Here is a 24,655-nt window from a genome sequence, read left to right as displayed (position 1 = left end):
TCTGGGCAGCTTCAAAAAAGTGAGCAAGTCAATATTAGCACTTCAATGATCCACAGCTGCAGATCGATCACAGAATGAAGTCTTTTGGAGGCGTTAATCTGCCTAATCTCGCCCTAACGTCGCAGCAGCAACCTCTCCCTATGCTTCAATCAGCAGAGTGACGTGCAGCGCAACGTGACCCAAGCTTATATAGAGGCTGGGTCACATGCTGCACTGGCCAATCACAGCCATGCCAATAGTAGGCAAGGCTGTGATGGCCTCTTGGGGCAAGTTGTATGACGCTTGTTGATTGGCTGCTTTGCAGCCTTTCAAAAAGCGCCAAGAAAGCGCCGAACCCCGAACCCGAACACAGACTTTTACAAAAATGTTCGGGTTCGGGTCCGTGTCACTGACACCCCAAAATTCGGTACGAACCCGAACTATACAGTTCGGGTTCGCTCATCCCTACTTCCTCCTCTTCCTAGTATCACCTTTAGACGGGGTATATGTCTACGTGACCGGTTAGTGCATAGCCATTATTCACGACCAGCTCCTGAGGGGACATGGCTAGACAGAAAACCGATTGGCACATTTCGCTGTCGGTCATGTTCTGCCTGCGGTTATTTAAAAAGCACCAAAACCAACAATTGTTCAGTCACAAATAAAAGATATGATATCAGCAACTTCATCAATTGTAGAAGTAAGGGGGTAATATATCTCTGTCAGTGCACGTGCCCTAAGGATTATGTGGGAAAGACCTTTAGGGAATTCCGCCGACGTATTCTTGAACACGTCAATGACATTAAGAAAAATAAGGATACCCCTATAGCGAATCATATGTGGGAATATCATGATGGCGATCTGAGGTCTCTGAAATTCTCAGCCTTGGAGTTAGTGAGACCCTCACCCAGAAAGGGTGACTGGGACCGGAGAATCTTACAAAAAGAGACTGAATGGATCTATAGATTCCGCTCCCAGTCACCAAAGAGAATGAACGAGAAACTGACATTTTCATGTTTCATTTGACTAATAAGTTGTATACCTTATCCATCTCTATTAGGGTTAGCCTTGTCTGTAATCAACGCTTCATCCTCCATAACTGATAGTAAAATTCATCGACACAAGAAGTGTCAAGTTACTATTTAAAAGACTGCTCTATACCTGAGCGTTTATCTATATATCTTCGGTATCTATGTGCTCGGAAGAATAGCTGGTGGTCCTTGACACAGTCACTAAATTCTCCCATGCTGCCCTTTTATTGCACCATGTTTTTCCCCCCTCCCCATTCAGGGAAGCACTAGTATGGGGGGTATATATATATGGGCAGATAGCCATCTTGTATCTACCTGGCTACACATATCGTGTCTGAGCTGGTTAGTGCATCCTCTGTGTTTATTTTCAGTGGAACGCACGGCCATGTCTATGCAGCAGCTGAGAAGATCACGTGACATGTACGTCCTACGCTTCACAGGTGAAACGCATGGCCATGTTGCCAGGATCACGTTGTACGTGCGTTCCGCCGGATTCATAGGTGAGACGCACGGCCATCTTTGTTGCATCATGTGAACAGATCATGTGATCGCGGCATCGAGGATAGAGATGTCGCGAACATAAAATTTTCCATTCGCGAACGGCGAACGCAAGTTTTTGCAAATGTTCGCGAACGGGTGAACCGCCATAGACTTCAATAGGCAGATGAATTTTAAAACCCACAGGGACTCTTTCTGGCCACAATAGTGATGGAAAAGTTGTTTCAAGGGGACTAACACCTGGACTGTGGCATGCCGGAGGGGGATCCATGGCAAAACTCCCATGGAAAATTACGTAGTTGACGCAGAGTCTGGTTTTAAGCCATAATGGGCATAAATCACCTAACATTCCTAAATTGTTTGGAATAACGTGCTTTAAAACATCAAGTATGATGTTGTATCGATCAGGTAGTGTAAGGTTATGCCCGCTTCACAGTGACAGACCAAACTATGACAGACCAAACTCCCCGTTTAACGCACCACAAACAACCGCAAACAGTCCATTTGCACAACCGCAAACTCCTTATTTGCACAAGGTTGGATACCAAGCTAGCCATGTCCCGTTCCTTGTCCTCACTGATGTCATTGAAGGTCTCTTCCTCCACCCATCCACGTACAACACCAAGGGTCCCTGAAAGGTGACAACAAGCCCCCTGGGACGCCTGCTGTGTTTGGTCTTCCACCTCCTCAAAGCCACCTTCCTCCTCTGACTCCTCTTCTTCAGACTCCTCTCTCTGCGTTGCCTCTCTTTGCGTTATTATAAGGTGTGTTAAGTAGTACTATTCCTATCAGTTTAATCCCTGTTACGTCCCCTATCGGGGGACGTGTATGGAATAGATTTTAGGAACCGGGAGATGGAAAAAGATGCTTGGTTGGTCCTCCTACTTCCAATTTGGGGCACTGCGCGTGCAATGTACTGTGCCACCAGATAGGAGTGGTGTGTGAAGTAGTACTATTCCTATCAGTTTAATCCCTGTTACGTCCCCTATCAGGGGATGTGTATGGAATAGATTTTAGGAACCGGGAGATGGAAAAAGATGCTTGGTTGGTCCTCCTACTTCCAATTTGGGGCACTGCGCGTGCAATGTACTGTGCCACCAGATAGGAGTGGTGTGTTAAGTAGTACTATTCCTATAAGTTTAATCCCTGTTACGTCCACTAGTATTATTATTATTATTATAAGGTGTGTGAAGTAGTACTATTCCTATCAGTTTAATCCCTGTTACGTCCCCTATCAGGGGACATGTACGGAATCGATTTTAGTAGAGGTGGGACGAATCCAATTTTTTTCAAATCCCAATCCGAAAAGGTTCTCGAATCTTTCGAATCTTTCGAATCTCGAATCCTACGAATCCTACCTTGGCATTAGGCATGTATAAAGTTATTGGTTTGGAGGGGTTATACATGCCCATTGCCAAGGTTCTTCCATTAACCCCTTTCCAAACCAATAACTTTATACATGCCCATTGGGTTTGGAGGGGTTAATGGAAGCACCTTGGCATTAGGCATGTATAAAGTTATGGGTTTGTAGGGGTTAATGAAAGCACCTTGGAGGTGCATTCATTAACCCCTCTCTAAATCAATAACTTTATACATGCCAAGGTGGTGCCTGCAGCCTCCATTAACCACTCTCTCTCCATCTGCCTTTCATTTCAATATCAATTTACAGTGACTCAGTGCCCACGATTTCCCCCTGGCGTGCCTCAAGTGCTGTTAACTTAAATTACCTAATGGCACTGGCACTAGTGAGGAGAGCGCAGCCGCAGACACATGGGGTCCGTGACCGTCTTCATCCCAGCATGCACCGGGACCTTACGTGACGTCAGACACACATCGTTAGCCAGCGTGATGACGATGTATGAGCGCAACTGCGCATTACGCAAAGTCCTGCCTCTTTGGCCTCCGGAGGACACGGAAGCGGTGAGTGAGACGCTTAATTTCACTCCCGCTCCGTGATCATGTGATGTAACGATTACTTGATGCAGGGATTTAATCGAGTTATTCGAATAATCGCTTATAAATGGGGTTGGGACCATCAGTTGCGTTGAGGAGAAGTCAGGTGGATACAGAGCTGATAGTCCTACTGAATAGACTGTTAGAATTTGTATTATGGCAAGAAAAAAGCAGCTAAGTAAAGAAAAACGAGTGGCCATCATTACTTTAAGAAATGAAGGTCAGTCAGTCAGCCGAAAAATTGGGAAAACTTTGAAAGTAAGGGCTATTTGACCATGAAGGAGAGTGATGGGGTGCTGCGCCAGATGACCTGGCCTCCACAGTCACCGGACCTGAACCCAATCGAGATGGTTTGGGGTGAGCTGGACCGCAGAGTGAAGGCAAAAGGGCCAACAAGTGTTAAGCATCTCTGGGAACTCCTTCAAGACTGTTGGAAGACCATTTCAGGGGACTACCTCTTGAAGCTCATCAAGAGAATGCCAAGAGTGTGCAATGCAGTAATCAAAGCAAAAGGTGGCTACTTTGAAGAACCTAGAATATGACATATTTTCAGTTGTTTCACACTTGTTTGTTATGTATATAATTCCACATGTGTTAATTCATAGTTTTGATGCCTTCATAGTCATGAAAATAAAGAAAACTCTTTGAATGAGAAGGTGTGTCCAAACCTTTGGTCTGTACTGTATGTGCCTTTTTTTTGTTTGGTCTTTGCAGCCACAGTGCAGCACCAGAGGCCAGAAAAATTAGGCATGTACACATGCCTGAAAAATTTGGTATTGTTGCAGCCGCTGCTGTAGCAGCGGCCAGAAAAATGTATGTTTTCCAGGCACAAAGTGCCCTAAAACATTGCGGCTTGAACCCTAGTTGGTGGCGGATAAGTCACGCAAGTCATCCGGCATTCAGAGATAAAATACAGCAGCGTGTAGACCATTTTTAGCCCAAGGCAGCTCATCTCATCAGGCCTTTTTTAGTTGAATGTATCGCCCACTGTCAGTCCCTTCGGGATCCATCCCTCATTCATCTTAATAAAGGTGAGGTAATCTAGACTTTTTTGACCTAGGCGACTTCTCAGTGACAATACCTCCTGCTGCACTGAAGGTCCTTTCTGACAGGACACTTGAAGCGGGGCAGGCCAGAAGTTCTATCGCAAATTGGGATAGCTCAGGCCACAGGTCAAGCCTGCACACCCAGTAGTCAAGGGGTTCATCGCTCCTCAGAGTGTCGATATCTGCAGTTAAGGCGAGGTAGTCTGCTACCTGTCGGTCGAGTCGTTCTCTGAGGGTGGACCCCGAAGGGCTGTGGCGATGCGTAGGACTTAAAAAGCTCTGCATGTCCTCTATCAACAACACGTCTGTAAAGCGTCCTGTCCTTACCGGCGTGGTCGTGGTAGGAGGAGGATTACTTTCTTCTCTTCCCCTGTTAGATTCCCGTTGTGCTGTGAAATCACCCTTATACGCTGTGTAAAGCATACTTTTTAATTTATTTTGGAACTGCTGCATCCTTTCCGACTTCCGGTAATTCGGTAACATTTCAGCCACTTTCTGCTTATACCGGGGGTCTAGTAGCGTTGCCACCCAGTACAGGTCGTTCTCCTTCAGCCTTTTTATACGAGGGTCCATCAACAGGCACGACAGCATGAAAGACTCTATTTGCACAAGGTTGGATGCCGAGCTACTCATGTCCAGTTCCTCGTCCTCACTGATCTCACTGAAGGTCTGTTCTTCCCCCCAACCACGTACAACACCACGGGTACCAGATAGGTGACACCGAGCACCCTGGGATGCCTGCTGTAATTGGTCTTCCTCCTCCTCCTCAAAGCCACATTCCTCCTCTGACTCCTCTTCCTCAGACTCCTCTTCCAGCATTGCCGCAGGTCCAGCAAGCAATGCTGATAAAGCTGTTTCTGGTGGTGATGGTGACCACAACTCTTCCTCTTCACACTCATCTATGGCCAGATCCAGAACTCTTCGCAGGGCACGCTCCAGGAAGAAAACAAATGGGATGATGTCGCTAATGGTGCCTTCGGTGCGACTGACTAGGTTTGTCACCTCCTCAAAAGGACGCATGAGCCTACAGGCATTGCACATGAGCATCCAGTAATGTGGCAAAAAAATTCCCAGCTCCGCAGAGGCTGTCCTAGCACCCCGGTCATACAAATACTCGTTGACGGCTTTTTCTTGTTGGAGCAGGCGTTCGAACATTAGGAGTGTTGAATTCCAACGTGTCAGGCTGTCGCAAATCAAACGCCTCACTGGCATGTTGTTTCGCCCCTGGATATATGAAAAGTGCGCCATGGCCGTGTAGGAACACCTGAAATGGTCACACACCTTTCTGGCCTGCTTGAGGACGTCCTGTAAGCCTGGGTACTTAAGCACAAAGCGTTGTACGATCAGATTACACACATGTGCCATGCACGGCACATGTGTCAACTTGCCCAAATTCAATGCCGCCAACAAATTGCTTCCGTTGTCACACACCACTTTGCCGATCTCCAGTTGGTGCGGAGTCAGTCACTGATCCATCTGTGCGTTCAGGGCGGACAGGAGTGCTGGTCCGGTGTGACTCTCTGCTTTCAGGCAAGTCAACCCCAAGACGGCGTGACACTGTCGTATCCGGGATGTGGAATAGCCCCTTGGGAGCTGGGGGGGTGCCGTTGATGTGGAGCAAGACGCAGCAGCAGAAGAGGACTCAGCCAAGGAGGTTATGGAAGAGGATGGAGTAGGATGGAGTAGGAGGAGTAGAGGAGGTGGCAGCAGGCCTGCCTGCAAGTCGTGGCGGTGTCACCAACTCCTCTGCAGAGCCACGCATTCCATGCTTGGCAGCCGTCAGCAGGTTTACCCAATGGACAGTGTAGGTGATATACCTGCCCTGATCGTGCTTTGCAGACCAGTATCAGTGGTCAGGTGGATCCTTGCCCCAACACTGTGTGCCAGACATGCCATGACTTCCTTTTCCACAATAGAGTACAGGTTGGGGATTGCCTTTTGTGAAAAGAAATTTCAGCCGGGTACCTTCCACTGCGGTGTCCCACAAATTTTTTGAAGGCCTCAGACTCCACCAGCTTGTATGGTAAAAGCTGGCGGGCTAAGAGTTCCAACAAGCCAGCTGTCAGACGCCGGGCAAGGGGGTGACTTTTTGACATTGGCTTCTTACACTCAAACATGTCCTTGACAGACACCTGACTGTGGGCAGATGAGCAGGAACTGCTCAAGGCGAGAGACGGAGTGGCGGATGGTTGAGAGGGGGCAAGGTGGACAGCAGTGGTTGATGTGGCTGAAGATGCTGGACCAGGAGGAGGATGGCGGCTTTGAGTTTGTGTGCTGCTTGTACTCATGTGTTGATCCCATAGGCGTTTGTGATTTGAGATCATGTGCCTTCGCAAAGCAGTTGTACCTAGGTGGGTGTTGGACTTCCCACGACTCAGTTTCTTTTGGCATAGATTGCAAATGGCATCTCTGGTGTCAGAGGCAGACACACAAAAAAATGCCACACTGCTGATCTCTGCAATGACGTCATTCTGGTGGTGGCAACAGCATGCATTGATTGGCACGCTGTCTGGCTGACCCTGGGTGCCGATGCATGCTGTCTGACTGTGCCACTAGCTCCTTGTGTCTCCCCTTCTGAACTTTCCCCCTGTTCTTCTTCTCTTCGAGCAGGCACCCACGTGACATCCACGGACACATCGTCATCATCAACCGCTTCACTTGTATCTGACAACTCAGCAAAGGAAGCAGCAGCGGGTACAACATCATCACCATCATCACACCGTACGTCCATCTGTGTAATGCTGCCTGACTGAGACATATCCCTGTTATCTACATCCTCTGGCAATAATGGTTGTGCATCACTCATTTCTTCCAACTGATGTGTAAATAACTCCTCTGACAGATCAAATGAAGCAGCTGTGGTGCTAGTGTTGGTGGCGGCGGCAGGCGGGCGAGTGGTAACTTGAGAGGTGCCCAAAGCTGAGCTGGAGGAGGATGGTGCGTCAAGGTTCCGAGCTGTAGAAGATTGGGTGTCCTGTGTTAGCCAGTAAACTATGTCCTCAGAACTTTTAGAGTTCAGGGTAAGTGGCCACTGAACACTGGGCATTATTCTAGGGCCAAAGGGAATCACAGCACCACGACCACGACGGCCCCTGCGGAGTGGCCTGCCTCTGCCTGTCATTTTTCTTAAAGATTATTTTAGTTGTACTATGCGTGCAAGCTACTGTGACACCAGATATGAGCGGCACTGTGCACTGGCAGAAGTTGGCAGAGTAGACGCTGTAGGCCTGACACACATGCTTGCAGACAACTAACTGCTATTCAATCTATTACAGTCAAAATATTTAGTTTTTTTTTAAATGTAATCTACTATGACACAAAATATGAGTTGCGCTGGTGACACTATGCACTTGCAGGGCCTGAAACACACACGCGTGCAGGCAACTGACTGCTATTTTTTCACAGTCAAAATAGTAGTTTTTTTTTAAATGTCATCAACTGTGACACAAGATATGAGTTGCACTGGTGTGACACTGTGCACCTGTAGGGCCTGAAACACACACGCTGTCAGGCAGGCAACTGCAATTAGATTACACAGGGAAAAAAAAAAAAAAAGCAGACTGATGTTCTAGACCTAAAAAGGGCTTTTTGGGACGCTGTCCTTACAGCAGAGATCCGATGAGTCTTTCAGGACTGCAGTGGACACTGAATACACTAGCCTAGCTATCGATTTCCCTATTGAATCAGCAGCAGCACTGTCCCTCCTCTCACTAAGACTGCAGCTTCCGAATTAATCTAAAATGGATGCTGCCCAGGAGGTGGGAGGGTATGGGAGGGAGGGTCTGCTGCTGATTGGCTAGAATGTGTCTGTTGACTGTGAGGTACAGGGTCAAAGTTTATTCAATGATGACGAATAGGGGGCGGACCGAACATCGCATATGTTCGCCGGCGAATAGTTCGGGACATCTCTATCGAGGGAGTCACGAATGAAGTATGGAGCAGCACAGAGGTAATTTGGCGTCGCTATGAATGCAGTGTATGATGGACACCACTGTGTGTAGTGCTTTCCTCTGATATGGATACATCATAGGTTGTACCTGGCAAGTGGAACATATGGACATGTGACAAATATGGGCGGACTAGCATTTGGTTAATATCACATGACCACATGAGCGGATCAGGATTGGCCATGATAGAAGGGGTCTGCCTCTATCTAGGCTTTTAAAAGTGAGTGTGTGTGCCTGGACTAATTGGAGCTGTATCTTTCTGCCCCCTGGAGCCCCTCCAACTGTGCACCATCGGTCTGTGAGTGAATGAAGTCAACTGAACTTACCAGATAAGTACAATATCATTGGTCATTATCGAGCTACCATGTCAATGTTATATGCTATTGTATATCATTCATAGCTAGATCGCCTATATATATTGCACAGTTCAGCAAACTTCCACAGACCTGTTTCAGTTTGGGGCGCTCCAGTTTCGCATATTTTCTCTTTTCTGTTTTCTATGTATTTGTCGATATACTTGAATGGATATTTAACTATCAGTGTTGTATATTAGTGTCCCCTGACTAACCTTATTTTTTTATAAAGGGAATCAAGTATTATGTATAAATTTTTTAGGACATCCAATCACGTATCGCTGATTAGATTGAATTTAGGGCCTTGCTAAGGACAGGCTAGCCAAGGCACCCGGACAGAGTGCGCCTACCATCCAGGTGTATCTCTGGGCTGAGGACAGTTTTTTAGGGTGAATTTGGGACAGACACTAGGTGTTTGGACGTGCATTAAATTCCCTACTTACTGGCTGCTTGTCCAGGCTATTTTAGCTCCTCCAGCAGCTGTACTCGTATATATGAGTCCTTTGTGATTCGTTTTGTTATTAAAGCATTTGTAATAAAAGTTAAGTTTTAGGTAGTTGCTTTCAGTGATGCTGCTGCTACTCTCCCTAGGAGTGGCCGTCCTGTAAAGATGACTGCAAGAGCACAGCGCAGACTGCTCAATGAGGTGAAGAAGAATCCTAGAGTGTCAGCTAAAGACTTACAAAAGTCTCTGGCATATGCTAACATCCCTGTTAGCGAATCTACGATACGTTAAACACTAAACAAGAATGGATTTCATGGGAGGATACCACAGAGGAAGCCACTGCTGTCCAAAAAAAATTGCTGCACGTTTACAGTTTGCACAAGAGCACCTGGATGTTCCACAGCAGTACTGGCAAAATGTTCTGTGGACAGATGAAACCAAAGTTGTTTGGAAGAAACACACAACATTATGTGTGGAGAAAAAGAGGCACAGCACACCAACATCAAAACCTCATCCCAACTGTGAAGTATGGTGATGGGGGCATCATGGTTTGGGGCTGCTTTGCTGCGTCAGGGCCTAGACGGATTGCTATCATCGAAGGAAAAATGAATTCCCAAGTTTATCAAGACATTTTGAAAAAGAACTTAAGGCCATCTGTCCACCAGTTGAAGCTCAACAGAAGATGGGTGTTGCAACAGGACAACGACCCAAAGCATAGAAGTAAATCAACAACAGAATGGCTTAAACAGAAGAAAATACTCCTTTTGGAGTGGCCCAGTCAGAGTCCTGACCTCAACCCGGTTGAGATGCTGTGGCATGACCTCAAGAAAGCGATTCACACCAGACATCCCAAGAATATTGCTGAACTGAAACAGTTCTGTAAAGAGGAATGGTCAAGAATTACTCCTGACCATTGTGCACGTCTGATCTGCAACTACAGGAAACCTTTGGTTGAAGTTATTGCTGCCAAAGGAGGTTCAACCAGTTATTAAATCCAAGGGTTCACATACTTTCTCCACCTGCACTGTGAATGTTTACATGGTGTGTTCAATAAAAACATGGTAACATTTAATTATTTGTGTGTTATTAGTTTAAGCCGACTGTGATTGTCTAATGTTGTGACTTAGATGAAGATCAGATCACATTTTATGACCAATTTGTGCAGAAATCCATATTATTCCAAAGGGTTCACATACTTTTTCTTGCAACTGTATATGTGATTACTGCAACAATACCCAAAGAGTGGCAGCAATCTACCTGTGTGTATTAAGCATCAATCGTCCGTTTAACTTCAAATGTGTCAGCAGTTCAACAAGATGCAGACGGCGATATATTAGTCTGCCCATTAATTAAAAGGCACAGTAATTCTATATATAAACTAAGATATTAAATGTGAATGTGTAAGCTGTTTAAAAAGATGCAGACGGCGAAATATTTGACCGCACTTCATACTGAGGCACAGTTATTTTATATATAAATTAACAGTTTAACTAGGATTGTGGCAGCAGGTGAACAAGATGCACGTGGCGATTACACTCAACCTGCACTATCCTTGCAATCTTACTATGCTCTACCTACAGTGTCTAAAAACTCTCCCTATGATCTCCCTACACTGTTCCTGAACTCTCTGTATCTAATATTCTACAATGAAAAGCTTTCTGCAACACTATTCTTAGCACATAAGCACTTGCCACATCTCTCCCTAAGCTCAGCTCATAGTGAAATGGTGGAGACCACGCGGGATGAAACTTTTAAAAGGGCTGTGATATCACAAAGGATGGCTATCTGCTGATTAGCTAGCGGCATGACATTATGGGTCATTTTGAGTTCCTGGACTTCTCATTTTTACTTTGTAACACGTGATTCGTTACCACAAAGCGCAAAAAAATTCAGCTTTGCAGCGAACTGAACTTTTCCTAAACATCAGATGGAATTCCGCTTCGGATGCTTAGTTTCGCTCAACACCAGAAACTTACTTTAATTAGGCATACTGACAAAAGCACGATTTTAGGTGCAACTACTCTAATTATAAAATCTGATTTCAGTTTTACCATATAAAGCACAACAGTAAGAATGTCTATAGTAATGTGACACATGTGCAACCAATCCCATGCAGAGCATTACATGATCACGCACATAGAATTTATCAGTTACAGGAACACAACCTAAAGGCAAACAACATATTGTATGCTGATTTACCTTACAGGATAAAAATATCCAAACCCAAGGTAACAAAAATATCAAACAAATAGGTCAAAAGAAAATTCTGAACATAACCTTCAACTACAGTTTTCCTTTAATAGTTTAGATTATGCGGATATTAATTAACTTTCCATTGAGTGAGGAGGGGGTAGAGGGGTGATATCATGATAGCTCTTGGGTATATATGTCTGTAGTTTACGCTCAACACTCGTTCTGGATCAATTTCCACTATGAAACTTCTCCTGATCTGTGTGCTCCTCGGAGCAGTTGGTGAGTTCAGTGGCTGTCTTCTATGATACATACATTGTTCACATTGATACTTTTTAGTTTTCTACATCTTTCTATGTATGATGTATATGACTGTATATAATATGGCTCCTTGTATTTTCTCAGCTGCTTTTGAGGATGATGATAAGATCGTAGGAGGTTACACCTGCTCTGCTTACTCCGTCCCCTACGCAGTATCTCTGAACTCCGGCTACCACTTCTGTGGAGGTTCTTTGATCACCAGCCTCTGGGTGATCTCTGCTGCCCATTGCTACAAGGCGTAAGTTTCCTGAATTTTCTCCAAGACCGAACCATCAACGTCACATGAACTTTTGGCCATTATCATTTACTGTTCTATATTGTGGAGCCGCCCAAAGCATTGAAAGCATTTGAGGTTTAGAAACCAGTTTTGCTTTCTAAAATGGTTGCCATTTTCTAAAAATGGAGACAATCCAATAAACAAGTTTTGTGGGACTAAAAAAAATCATTACAATTTCAATGCTCTAAAGATTGGTAATGGCCCTGAGGGTCATAACCAGAATATATCAGAATCTTATGGCCAATAATAAGAACAGGTCATCAGTGTTTTAGCAATGAAAAACGTTTTATCTGATGTTCAGATATTATTTATATGTGGCACAGTGAAAGTAAATATGTTTGTACCCGTTTTCTATAATTTTGCCAATTTATAGAATACAAAGTGTTTCATATTACAGTTACAAGGTGGTGATAGGACACAAATGAATTAGCAATATATGAATATAAAGTCCTTCCACATTGAAATTAGGGGATTCCGTACTAAATAATAAACTGTTAGTGTTAGCAGAGCATTTACTGTATAGATAACATTTTGTATAAATTGTGCCACTGATTGTACCTCTGGGGCATGGGGGTTTAAGGACAAGGATAATTCTGGGCTCCTATCCTAGCAGCTCTTACAGGGACCTCCCTTTAGGTGGTTAAGAGTAAACTTCATACACATCTATACCATCAGCACTAAGGATAAAGCTCTATCATCACACATGGCTAAGATTTCAGTATCTTCTTGCTCTTTTAGCCTAATTTCACATTTTGATTCTTCAAAATCTTTATTCACTTGGACAGAGTCTCATTTATAGAAAATAGAGTCTACCAACTATATCCTATAATTTGCTTATATAAATAAAAAAAATCCAGAACAATGAAAGACAAAGGTCTGGAGCCACAAATACATAGTGATTCATCTAATTATCACCATTATGTATTAGACCGATGGATATACTGTATGTGTGACATTAGCTGCCCCATGTTCAACCATTGAAAAATAAGTTCAAAAAAGTATTAGATTTCCATTTTTTTGCTCACCAAACATCTGAAGAAACAGGGCATTTTCTTGGTTGAAGATAAATTGCAAGACTATTCACAGTGTATGGACAACTATGGTGCTGTTTCTAAAAGAAACCTCACATATTTACCCAAAAACACTAATGCATTTAAAAATTGCATTTAGGATTACAAATGGATTTGTCTAATTTTTGCAGGAGCATGCAGGTCAGACTGGGAGAACACAACATCTTTTCCAGTGAAGGCACCGAACAGTTCATCAACTCCGCCAGAGTCATCAGACATGGAAGCTACAACTCCAGAACCCTGGACAACGACATCATGTTGATCAAGTTGGCCTCTCCCGCAACTCTCAACTCTTACGTCAAGGCTGTTGGTCTGCCCGGTGGCTGCGCTGCTTCTGGAACCAGCTGTCTGATCTCTGGATGGGGCAACACCCTCAGCAGTGGAAGTAAGTCAAGTACTGCCAATAATGTTACTGGAACGGGAATTAAAAAAGAGTAGTGGTTATTGACACAATGTAAGATGGAGTTTACTCAAAGGTGGGAATTACTGACACCAAATGAGCTGAAGTTTCTTTAAAGGTGGATTTTGCTGATGAGGAGTGAAGTTATTTTAAGACAAATCAAATACCTTTTGAATGGACTTAAAAGAGTAAAACATTAAACATTTTCTAGGACCTCAATGATTGCTTGGTAGAAATTGTTGAAAGGATGTTTGTTTAGAATTATTATGTATTTATAGGTCTCATAATATATCAGATCCAATGTAAATCTTTTTTAATATTTTTCATATACAAAGCTTAACTGGATCACTGTACACAGCTGACAATTCATGTGTAGCAAATAGTAACAGACCCATGAATAATGGATATTATAGGTGTGGAACAATATGTGTCATATAGATATGAACCACAACCTGCTATGGTGTAGAAACCATACTGTATCAGGGAGCATAGAGCTTAAAAGTGTTTTCCCAGATTTTAAAACTGATGATCTATCCATCATCAGTATCTGATCGGTGTGGGCCTGACATCATGATCTAGCTGTTTGAGAAGGCACTGATGCTTGTAATAGCGGCCTTCTAACAGCTTTATCATTGGTCACATGGCCTAAGCTCAGCTCAGCCCCATTAATGCGCTGAGATGCAAATACAAGCATAGTTGCTATACAATGGACGGCAGTGTGCTTGGTGAGCAGAGAGAGCATTGGCTCTGATATGAGAGCCGGTGCCTTCTCAAAGAGGGGAATCCAAATGTTGGATTCCCACCTATCAGATGCTAATGAGTGATGACCCATCAGTGGGATAGTTTATATGTTCAAAAATTCCAGAAAACCCTTCTAAAAGTCAAAGAAAATGTGCAAACACTGTGAATGATCATTTTATGTTTCTATCTACATACAATATGCTGATATTTTATATTCACTTACTTTTAGCAAACATGCCCAGCCTCCTGCAGTGCCTGAACGCCCCCATCCTGACTGCCGCCCAGTGTAGCAGCGCCTACCCAGGAGAGATCACCACCAACATGATCTGTGTTGGATACATGGAAGGAGGCCAGGATTCCTGCCAGGTAAATGGATCTTCTTCATCTCATAACTTTCAGATCTGTGACTGTAGAATGTGGACTGTTACAAGGACATATAGTCATCAAAAGGCCATTATTCCCATTTCATGAAGACGACCTCTCATGACAATGTGTTTATATGAATGTATCATAAAAAAATCTAATACTTGTTTCTCTAAATTATGCAATTTAACATTATTGTGAGGATAGCAGATTCTTAAAAGGATGATTTAGACCAGGGTTAGGCTTGAAGGGCAAAACTTTATTTTTTTCTTTCTTTCCAATTGTATTGATTAAAAAAACAACAAAAAGAAAACAGTTCAATGACAAAATCCTGCTCTGGCATTAATTTGTAACCACATTGTTTCCCTCTTTAGAAAAATTGATATGGACATTACAGAGGCTCATTGAAAATGTCACTGTACTTGTAGATGCCATATTTGAGAGACACTATTTGAGGGAGCAGAGGTGTAGCTATATTGAGTACAGAGGTCACACTCAGGACATGCTGAAAAATGGTCAAAGATCCTTGTGCCATATTAGAAAGACACAACTGTTATAAATGTTACATGATTGTATTGAGCCCCAAGAGCCCCAATTTACATCTCTGGGAAAGAAACCTCTGTAGCCGCATCTCAGAATATACAGTAGCTGCAGATTATTCATTATCTCCAGTTGATTCAAAGTCTAACATTTTGTCTCTATATTTTCTCAGGGTGACTCTGGTGGACCCGTGGTCTGCAATGGACAGCTCCAAGGTATTGTTTCTTGGGGATATGGCTGTGCCCTCAGGAACTATCCTGGTGTCTACACCAAGGTCTGCAACTACAACTCCTGGATCTCCAGCACCATGGCTGCCAACTAATCTTTCTCTGTGTCTCTTGTCATTTGTTGCTCTGTTACTGGATACTAACACCTATCATAGTAACAGTTAGCTTTCTAAAAAATAAAAATGATAAAAAATCTTTTTTTTATTTGGATTTATTACCTTCAATCATCATTAAAAAAAATGTTTGAGTCCAGCAACTTATCATGATGCAAAAAAAAAACACTATTTCGGAGGCTACCCTTTGAGCTGCTCTTTGTAGACTAAGGGGCACATTTATTAATACTGGTGTTTTAGATGATGTCTAAATAACCTCTATACCTGGAGGTGGATCCTCCAGAGTCATGAAGAGGCGCAGACCTCTTCATAACTTCAGCGGATCCACAGCCACATCTAAATGTAAGATAGCTTACTTGCTGTTTTATATTTTGACCATTTTATACACATGGAAAAAAAAATTCCGCCTACACCACACCCATTTTCTTAGACCTGAGCGGGGAGAAGTTGCAGATTGCCGCTTAAATAACGCCGTATTTCTGTTTCATAAATGATTCCCTTAGACTTCATGCGCTTGACCATATTTTTTATTTATTTGCCCTCTACATTCTTTGTGGATAGAACGTTAACCCTTCATTTCTATAGTGCAATTCACATTTCAATAAAAAGGCAGTACTTTAGTTTGTAGCATATAGTTGGGCAGGAAGGTGGAAAGTAAGGATAAGTGAACCAGTTCAAACAGAGCTAGGTTCGGTCCGAACTTTGCTATTTTTCTGATGGCAGACAAACCAAAAGATTTTCAGATTTGTTTTGGATGAATGTACTGCACTTGTTAGGAGGAAAAAAGCACTAGGAAGGAAGAAGAAAGGTTCTCACATGATTCTAAGAAAGGGTGGGGGGAGGGCATGCCCTGATTGGCTCCCAGGCTAATAGCCTGGATGAGCCAATGAGTGCTGGAGCAGGCAAGGATGTGCTGGGCTGTGAATGAACGTGGATTCGTGTGATGGGGTCTGCCAGGAAAACGATCTTAGGGAATCAGGGACAATCAATTAAGCTTATTGCCAGGGAGAGTGAAGAGAAAAGGCTAGTATTCTAAAGAAGAATTGTGTGTCATTTGTATAATACAAACAGACAAGCAGGGCAGCTGATAGGTAGGCAGAGAGATGAAAGGAGCTGTGGCTGGCTGTTCCTGGTATCCTGCCAATGCAGACCTCAAAAACAGCTACTTGCAAGCAAATATTTTAATTTTTACCCCAATTTTCACAGAAATACTATTTTTTGTGATGTTCAATTTAATATATTTATGATTTGTGCAGCAATACCCAAGGTGTGGCAGCAATCCACCTGTGTGTATTAACGTGAAATTTGGGGGGATAAAAATTTTTTAATACTGTAATTACTGCAGCAATACCCACGGTATGGCAGCAATCTACCAGTGTCTATTAAGGTTACATTTAGCAGCAACCCTTAATCGTCCATTTACATATATTTCGTTTCCACATGGTCAGAATTTATATGTTTTTGAGGGGGTTCAATTTATTTAAACAGGGGGAAGGTTCACATAATCATTTTCAAATCCGTTATAGCTTTCTTTTATGTCATACCTAGAACGGAAAATAATGGAATTGATGTACCGGAAACCAAATGGAAACTTTTGTGTTTTAATCTGTCCTCATATATATACACTGCTCAAAAAAATAAAGGGAACACAAAAATAACACATCCTAGATCTGAATTAATTAAATATTCTTCTGAAATACTTTGTTCTTTACATAGTTGAATGTGCTGACAACAAAATCACACAAAAAAAAAAATGGAAATCAAATTTTTTAACCCATGGAGGTCTGGATTTGGAGTCACCCTCAAAATTAAAGTGGAAAAACACACTACAGGCTGATCCAACTTTGATGTAATGTCCTTAAAACAAGTCAAAATGAGGCTCAGTAGTGTGTGTGGCCTCCACGTGCCTGTATGACCTCCCTACAACGCCTGTGCATGCTCCTGATGAGGTGGCGGACAGTCTCCTGAGGGATCTCCTCCCAGACCTGGACTAAAGCATCTGCCAACTCCTGGACAGTCTGTGGTGGAACGTGACGTTGGTGGATAGAGCGAGACATGATGTCCCAGATGTGCTCAATTGGATTCAGGTCTGGGGAACGGGCGGGCCAGTCCATAGCATCAATGCCTTCGTCTTGCAGGAACTGCTGACACACTCCAGCCACATGAGGTCTAGCATTGTCTTGCATTAGGAGGAACCCAGGGCCAACCGCACCGGCATATGGTCTCACAAGGGGTCTGAGGATCTCATCTTGGTACCTAATGGCAGTCAGGCTACCTCTGGCGAGCACATTGAGGGCTGTGCGGCCCTCCAAAGAAATGCCACCCCACACCATTACTGACCTAATGTCAAACCGGTCATGCTGGAGGATGTTGCAGGCAGCAGAACGTTCTCCACGGCGTCTCCAGACTCTGTCACGTCTGTCACATGTGCTCAGTGTGAACCTGCTTTCATCTGTCAAGAGCACAGGGCGCCAGTGGCGAATTTGCCAATCTTAGTGTTTTCTGGCAAATGCCAAACGTCCTGCACGGTGTTGGGCTGTAAGCCCAACCCCCACCTGTGGACGTCGGGCCCTCATATCACCCTCATGGAGTCTGTTTCTGACCGTTTGAGCAGACACATGCACATTTGTGGCCTGCTGGAGATCATTTTGCAGGGCTCTAGCAGTGCTCCTCCTGTTCCTCCTTGCACAAAGGCGGAGGTAGTGGTCCTGCTGCTGGGTTGTTGCCCTCCTACGGCCTCCTCCACGTCTCCTGATGTACTGGCCTGTCTCCTGGTAGCGCCTCCATGCTCTGGACACTACGCTGACAGACACAGCAAACCTTCTTGCCACAGCTCGCATTGATGTGCCATCCTGGATAAGCTGCACTACCTGAGCCACTTGTGTGGGTTGTAGACTCCGTCTCATGCTACCACTAGAGTGAAAGCACCGCCAGCATTCAAAAGTGACCAAAACATCAGCCAGGAAGCATAGGAACTGAGAAGTGGTCAGGTCACCACCTGCAGAACCACTCCTTTATTGGGGGTGTCTTGCTAATTGCCTATAATTTCCACCTGTTGTCTATCCCATTTGCACAACAGCATGTGAAATTTATTGTCACTCAGTGTTGCTTCCTAAGTGGACAGTTTGATTTCACAGAAGTGTGATTGACTTGGAGTTACATTGTGTTGTTTAAGTGTTCCCTTTATTTTTTTGAGCAGTGTATATATATATATAAAGGAAACCAGATGGAATGCTGATGGATTAAAACGAAAAAGTTTCTGTTTGGTTTCCGGTATATCAATTCCATTATTTTCCGTTACCAGCATGAGGAGCGAAGTTTTGAAAATTTTGATTTGGCCAAAGTTCAACAAGAAATTTTATTTGTCATAGCAGACAGCACTGTCACAGTCGTTACCTTTGGCTGTGACCTTCTGTCTATGCTCTCGCTGCAGTTCCATTCCTGTGTGTCATTTGTGGTTCCTCAGTTCTGGGTCAGCTCTCCTGGTGTGTTGTCTTGTCCTGTCCTGCTCCTGGTTTGTACTCTCTCCCATGCTGCTGACCCATGGGATCCGTGTCTGACTGTCTGTGCTCTGTGGGTTTCCCTACTTGTTCATTGACGTCCTCTTTGATGTCCTCTATCCTGTGTTCTGCTGTTATGTTTTAGTTACCTTGTGTGTATTCATGTCTCTGTTCAGCAAGTCCTTGCTGCACCTTTCTTTGCAGCAGAGTGCCATGCGCAAGGCCATGCAGTTTACTACTGGTGGAGCAAGTCCTTCTCTGCTCATTGTCACTCCTGTTTCCTTGCTATGTACTCCTGCTTGTGTTATTAGTTGCCCTGTTTGTGTTTGCCTGTCTATGTTATGTTTGCCTATGTGCCGTCGGTACCGTCTGGTACCTGTTGTCCATTGGTTCTTGCTGTCACTGTCTAGTTCACGCTCCAGAGTGGACCCTGGCAACTTCCTGCTGCAAAGCCTAACCCTACCATCTGGGGCCCTAGTGAATACCAGGAGTTGCTTAGTCACGCCCCTCTGGAGTATTACTAGACAGTGGCGCAGTGGGGGTTTTCTCTCACTGTGCTGACGGTACATAGAGCTCATGTTTTGTCTGTGCTTCCTTCCCTGGTTTTTTTTTGTGCAATAAACTCTTGTGTGTCTGTACCTGATTTCCGTTTGTTTATTGCTTGACGACGCGGTGGTCTCTCCTGGGACCTCCAACTCGTGACAAGCACACTTCAGTAAAGCCAAAAACCTATGTGCGTCCCTGCAGGAGCTGTGTCCAAATGGCTACTAACAAAATAAAGAAATTAAGGCAGTGCCAATAAAGTAGTAGAGAAAAAAAAAATGTATATACCCATAATTTCACCCAGGCAGCCCCCCTGACATGAACATCGGATGTAGTTCATTCTCCGATGCTCTCCCTTGCCCTGTGAAGGATCGCACAGGGCAAGGGCCGTTTCATTTACTATAACACTCTGCTGGGCAGAGGCTTCTGCCCAGCTATGTGTTCGGTGACATCACCAGTTCTGATGTTCGGGCTTTAGCGCTTCCCTAGCCGTTTTACAGGTTAGGGCAGCGCTAAAGCCCGCACATCAGTGCCGGTGACGTAACTGGGGTCACTGCTGGGTGGAAGCATCCGTCTGGCAGCCCAAAGGAGAGCCTGGTTTGTCACCGTAACTCCACAAAATGCCTTTTCCCTGTGCGATTTAGCGCAGGGCAAAGGAGAGCATAGGAGCATGTACTGCTATGAAGCTCTTGTCAGGGGGACTGCAAGGAGAAAATTCTGGGTATGTCCGGGTTCAGCTCTAAACCCGGACAACCCCTTTAATTCATTTTGTGGCAGTCCAAACATATACTTTTTAATCCCTTTTGTTAGCTGTAGATTTATTGTGCATCAGTATTACAGGTCAATGTTAGCGTCATGGCTAATTTATCACCGTAGACTTAACAGATCATTACCCACAGATTCAAGTAGCGGGGACAATAGTAATGCCATAACAAAGTGGGGATTGTGTCAACAGCAGTGGCAGTAACAGGAACAATAATGGCCCCATGCCAGAGTGGGTAGAGGGGGCAGCAGCAATGGCAGTAAGGCTGTGTTCATATCACTGTTTATTTTTCTGTTCTTCTGATCCGTCAAAAGGACAAAAAAACTAAAAAAAAACTAGAAGACTGTATTTTGAGCATCCATAAAGCCTCTTTTAGATTGTTAGTATTTGATCAGTATTTGCAAGAAAAAACCAGGAGTGGTTTCAAAACAAAGAAAAAATTTTATATAAATATTTGCATCACTTCTGTGATTTGGACCCACTCCTGTTTTTGGCTTTCAAATACTGATGCAAAACACTGACCGTGTGAAACAGGCCTTATGCTCAATTTGCATCCGTTTTGGCTTTTTACATCTGAAATAAGTTTTTTCAACAAGAAATAAAGTTCTGCATGCAGAATTTGTTCAGTATTTTGCATCAGTGTTTGATCAGTATGTGCAAGCCAAAAACAGGAGTGGGTCCAAAACAGAGATAAAATGTAATGGAAATATTTGCATCTCATCTGTGTTTTGGACCCACTTCTGATTTTTGCTTACAAATACTGATTAAATGCTGATCATATACTGACCGTGTGAAAGAGGCCTTATGGATAGTTAAAATACAGGATTATTCCTGTTCTTCTAACAGATCAGGAGAATGAAGAAATAAACGGTGATGGCAACACAGACAAACAGGGAAAATATGGCCTCATAACAGAGAGAGGATAAGGGCCAACAGCAGTGGCAGTAACATGTAAGATAGTGGCCTCATAACAGGGTCATTAGCGTTGCCTTCATCGACACCCTTCAGCTCCTCTTGCTCCTCGAAGTGAAATGTAGGATCCACATCTTCTGTCCCCTCGCCAAATCATATTTGTCAGCATCCCCTCCAGGATGTGAAGGAGTGGAATGACAATATTCATCCCATATTTCTACTGACTGCTAAATAAAGTGTCAACACCTAAAAGAATATATGGATACTAACTGGATCATATGAAATAATGTACCAACACAGGATGTAATCAAACCATACACAATTTTATTATAATGTAGTACACATGATTGACAAGACACAAGGTTAAAAACAAAATTAAAAAAGCACTAGGGCTGGTGGTGCATGATCGCGGGTCAAAAAATAAAGTGCAAGTGCAGATGTGCGGTCAGCAACAAAAATAAATAAATAAATAAATAGATATTGTCATTAGTAGCAAAACAGCTGCAAAATTGATAGACAAAAAAAAATTGTACATAAAAAAATATATATTTTGATCATATATGGGTCTGATATATTTATATGGGAATTAGTTTTGGTGTTTGATAAATAAAGTGGCCTGATTAAAGGGCCTGAGCAAACAGCACATGTAATGCATGAGCTGCCACTGGCTAACGTGGAAGTTACACCAGGGGGTAGACCTGTCCATCAGCAGCATTAAGAAATACTGAAAGTGGCAGCAAATGAACAAGATGCATATGGCAATATATTATACCACCCTTAAATACTGAGGCACAGTAAGTCTATGTATCAACTAACAGAATAACTATGTATGTAGCAGCAGTTCATTAAGACACGCATGGCAATATATTAGACAGACCTTTAACCCCTTAAGGACATAGGGCGTACAGGTACGCCCTTGTGCCCTGGTACTTAAGGACACAGGGCGTACATGACCGCGGGGATCAGAAACTTTAGTATTCCTAAAATATATCTGTATCCCCCCCCTGCACCCCTGAGTGATTTTATCCTAGTGGGAGGTGCAGGGGGAGGGTTGCGGGCGGTGTGGGCAGTGCGGGCGGTGCGGGAGGCGGGCGGTGCGGCAGGCGGGATCGCGATCCCCCGCCCGCCTCCCCTAGAAAAATCGTTGGTGGTTAGTGGGTATACCAGGATGCCAGCACATTGCTGACACCCTGGTATAAACGGCTAACATCTGCGATGCGATGTCAGCCGTTTAACCCTTTCCATACCGCGGTCCGTACGGACCGCTGTATGGAAAAGGTTAACAGCTCAGTGAGCTCCCTCCCTCTCCCATCGGGGGGCTGCTGTGCCTTTGCAGCCCCCCGAAGGAGAGGGAGAGAGCCCCCAGACAGCCCCCCGACAGCCCCGTCCTCACCCTTCCCTGTCTGCGCAGTTCTGACCACTACTGAGCAGACGGGGAAGGTTCCCATGGCAACAGGACGCCGTCTCAGGCATCCTGCTGTCCATGGTGCTGAACAGATCTGTGCTAAAAGGCATAGATCTGTTCAGACAAAGTGTAAAATACAGTACAGTACAATATATAGTGTACTGTACTGTATTATACAGACATCAGACCCACTGGATCTTCAAGAACCAAGTGGGTCTGGGTCAAAAAAAAAGTGAAAAAAAGTGAAAATAAAGTAAAAATCAAAAAACACATTTATCACTGATTAAAAATGAAAAAAATAAAATTCCCTACACATGTTTGGTATCGCCGCGTCCGTAACGACCTGACCTATAAAACGGTCATGTTACTTTACCCGAACGGTGAACGCCATAAAAATAAAAAATAAAAAACTATGATGAAATTTAAATTTTGCCCACCTTACTTCCCAAAAAAGGTAATAAAAGTGATCAAAAAAGTCGTATGTACGCCAAAATAGTACCAATCAAACCGTCATCTCATCCCGCAAAAATCCTACCCTACCCAAGATAATCGCCCAAAAACTGAAAAAACTATGGCTCTTAGACTATGGAAACACTAAAACATGATTTTTTTTGTTTCAAAAATGAAATCATTGTAAAACTTACATAAATAAAAAAAAAGTATACATATTAGGTATCGCCACGTCCGTATCGACCGGCTCTATAAAAATATCACATGACCTAACCCCTCAGGTGACCACCGTAAAAAAATAAAAATAAAAACGGTGTAAAAAAAGCAATTTTTTGTCATCTTACGTCACAAAAAGTGTAATAGCAAGCAATCAAAAAGTCATATGCACCCCAAAATAATGCCAATCAAACTGTCATCTCATCCTGCAAAAAATGAGACCCTACTTAAGATAATCGCCCAAAAACTGAAAAAACTATGGCTCTTAGACTATGGAGACAATAAAACTTTTTTTTGTTTTAAAAATTAATTCATTGTGTAAAACTTACATAAATAAAAAAAATTGTATACATATTAGGTATCGCCACGTCCGTATCGACCGGCTCTATAAAAATATCACATGACCTAACCCCTCAGGTGACCACCGTAAAAAAATAAAAATAAAAACGGTGTAAAAAAAGCAATTTTTTGTCATCTTACGTCACAAAAAGTGTAATAGCAAGCAATCAAAAAGTCATATGCACCCCAAAATAATGCCAATCAAACTGTCATCTCATCCTGCAAAAAATGAGACCCTACTTAAGATAATCGCCCAAAAACTGAAAAAACTATGGCTCTTAGACTATGGAGACAATAAAACTTTTTTTTGTTTTAAAAATTAATTCATTGTGTAAAACTTACATAAATAAAAAAAATTGTATACATATTAGGTATCGCCGCGTCCGTGACAACCTGCTCTATAAAATTACCACATGATCTAACCTGCCAGATGAATGTTGTAAATAAAAAAATAAAAAAACGGTGCCAAAAAAGCTATTTCTTGTTACCTTGCACACAAACAGTGTAATATAGAGCAACCAAAAATCATATGTACCCTAAACTAGTACCAACAAAACTGCCACCCTATCCCGTAGTTTCCAAAATGGGGTCTTTTTTTGGAGTTTCTACTCTAGGGGTGCATCAGGGGGGCTTCAAATGGGACATGGTGTCAAAAAAACCAGTCCAGCAAAATCTGCCTTCCAAAAACCGTATGGCATTCCTTTCCTTCTGCGCCCTCCCGTGTGCCCGTACAGCAGTTTACGACCACATATGGGGTGTTTCTGTAAACTACAGAATCAGGGCCATAAATAATGAGTTTTGTTTGGCTGTTCACCCTTGCTTTGTAACTGGAAAAAAAATATTAAAATGGAAAATCTGCCCAAAAAGTGAAATTTTGAAATTGTATCTCTATTTTCCATTAAATCTTGTGCAACACCTAAAGGGTTAACAAAGTTTGTAAAATCAGTTTTGAATACCTTGAGGGGTGTAGTTTCTTAGATGGGGTCACTTTTATGGAGTTTCTACTCTAGGGGTGCATCAGGGGGGCTTCAAA

General features: G+C 43.3%; 2 protein-coding genes across 10 annotated transcripts in view; one reads left to right on the top strand and one right to left on the bottom strand.

The window, feature by feature from the left end:
- The window catches only part of LOC121006028 (M1-specific T cell receptor beta chain-like), a 961,123-nt gene that overhangs the window by 861,964 nt on the left and 74,504 nt on the right, over nt 1–24,655 (bottom strand). The window contains exon 3 of one of the 9 annotated variants that reach the window (XM_040438920.1): nt 23,664–23,668. The exons of the other annotated variants lie outside the window; for them this stretch is intronic. Coding sequence (XP_040294854.1) covers nt 23,664–23,668 — 5 coding nt within the window. The remainder of the gene's footprint in view (nt 1–23,663; nt 23,669–24,655) is intronic. 9 annotated transcript variants of the gene reach the window in all.
- Nucleotides 11,826–15,476, top strand: LOC121004204 (trypsin-like). The gene is made up of 4 exons (XM_040436373.1): nt 11,826–12,001; nt 13,242–13,495; nt 14,481–14,617; nt 15,327–15,476. The coding sequence occupies exons 1-4, from the start codon at nt 11,826–11,828 to the stop codon at nt 15,474–15,476; spliced, it is 717 nt and encodes a 238-aa protein (XP_040292307.1).

Source organism: Bufo bufo, chromosome 6, assembly GCF_905171765.1.
Source record: "Bufo bufo chromosome 6, aBufBuf1.1, whole genome shotgun sequence".
Taxonomy (NCBI): domain Eukaryota; kingdom Metazoa; phylum Chordata; class Amphibia; order Anura; family Bufonidae; genus Bufo; species Bufo bufo.
This window is presented reverse-complemented; position numbering and strand designations above follow the sequence as displayed.

What these genes read in the sequence shown, in the direction of transcription:
- LOC121004204 (XM_040436373.1), top strand. Translation starts at nt 11,826, where the DNA reads ATGGCTCCTTGTATTTTCTCAGCTGCTTTTGAGGATGATGATAAGATC. An exon ending in GCTGCCCATTGCTACAAGGC is followed by an intron (nt 12,002 to 13,241) that starts GTAAGTTTCCTG and finishes TAATTTTTGCAG; the next exon opens with GAGCATGCAGGTCAGACTGG. An exon ending in GAGGCCAGGATTCCTGCCAG is followed by an intron (nt 14,618 to 15,326) that starts GTAAATGGATCT and finishes ATATTTTCTCAG; the next exon opens with GGTGACTCTGGTGGACCCGT.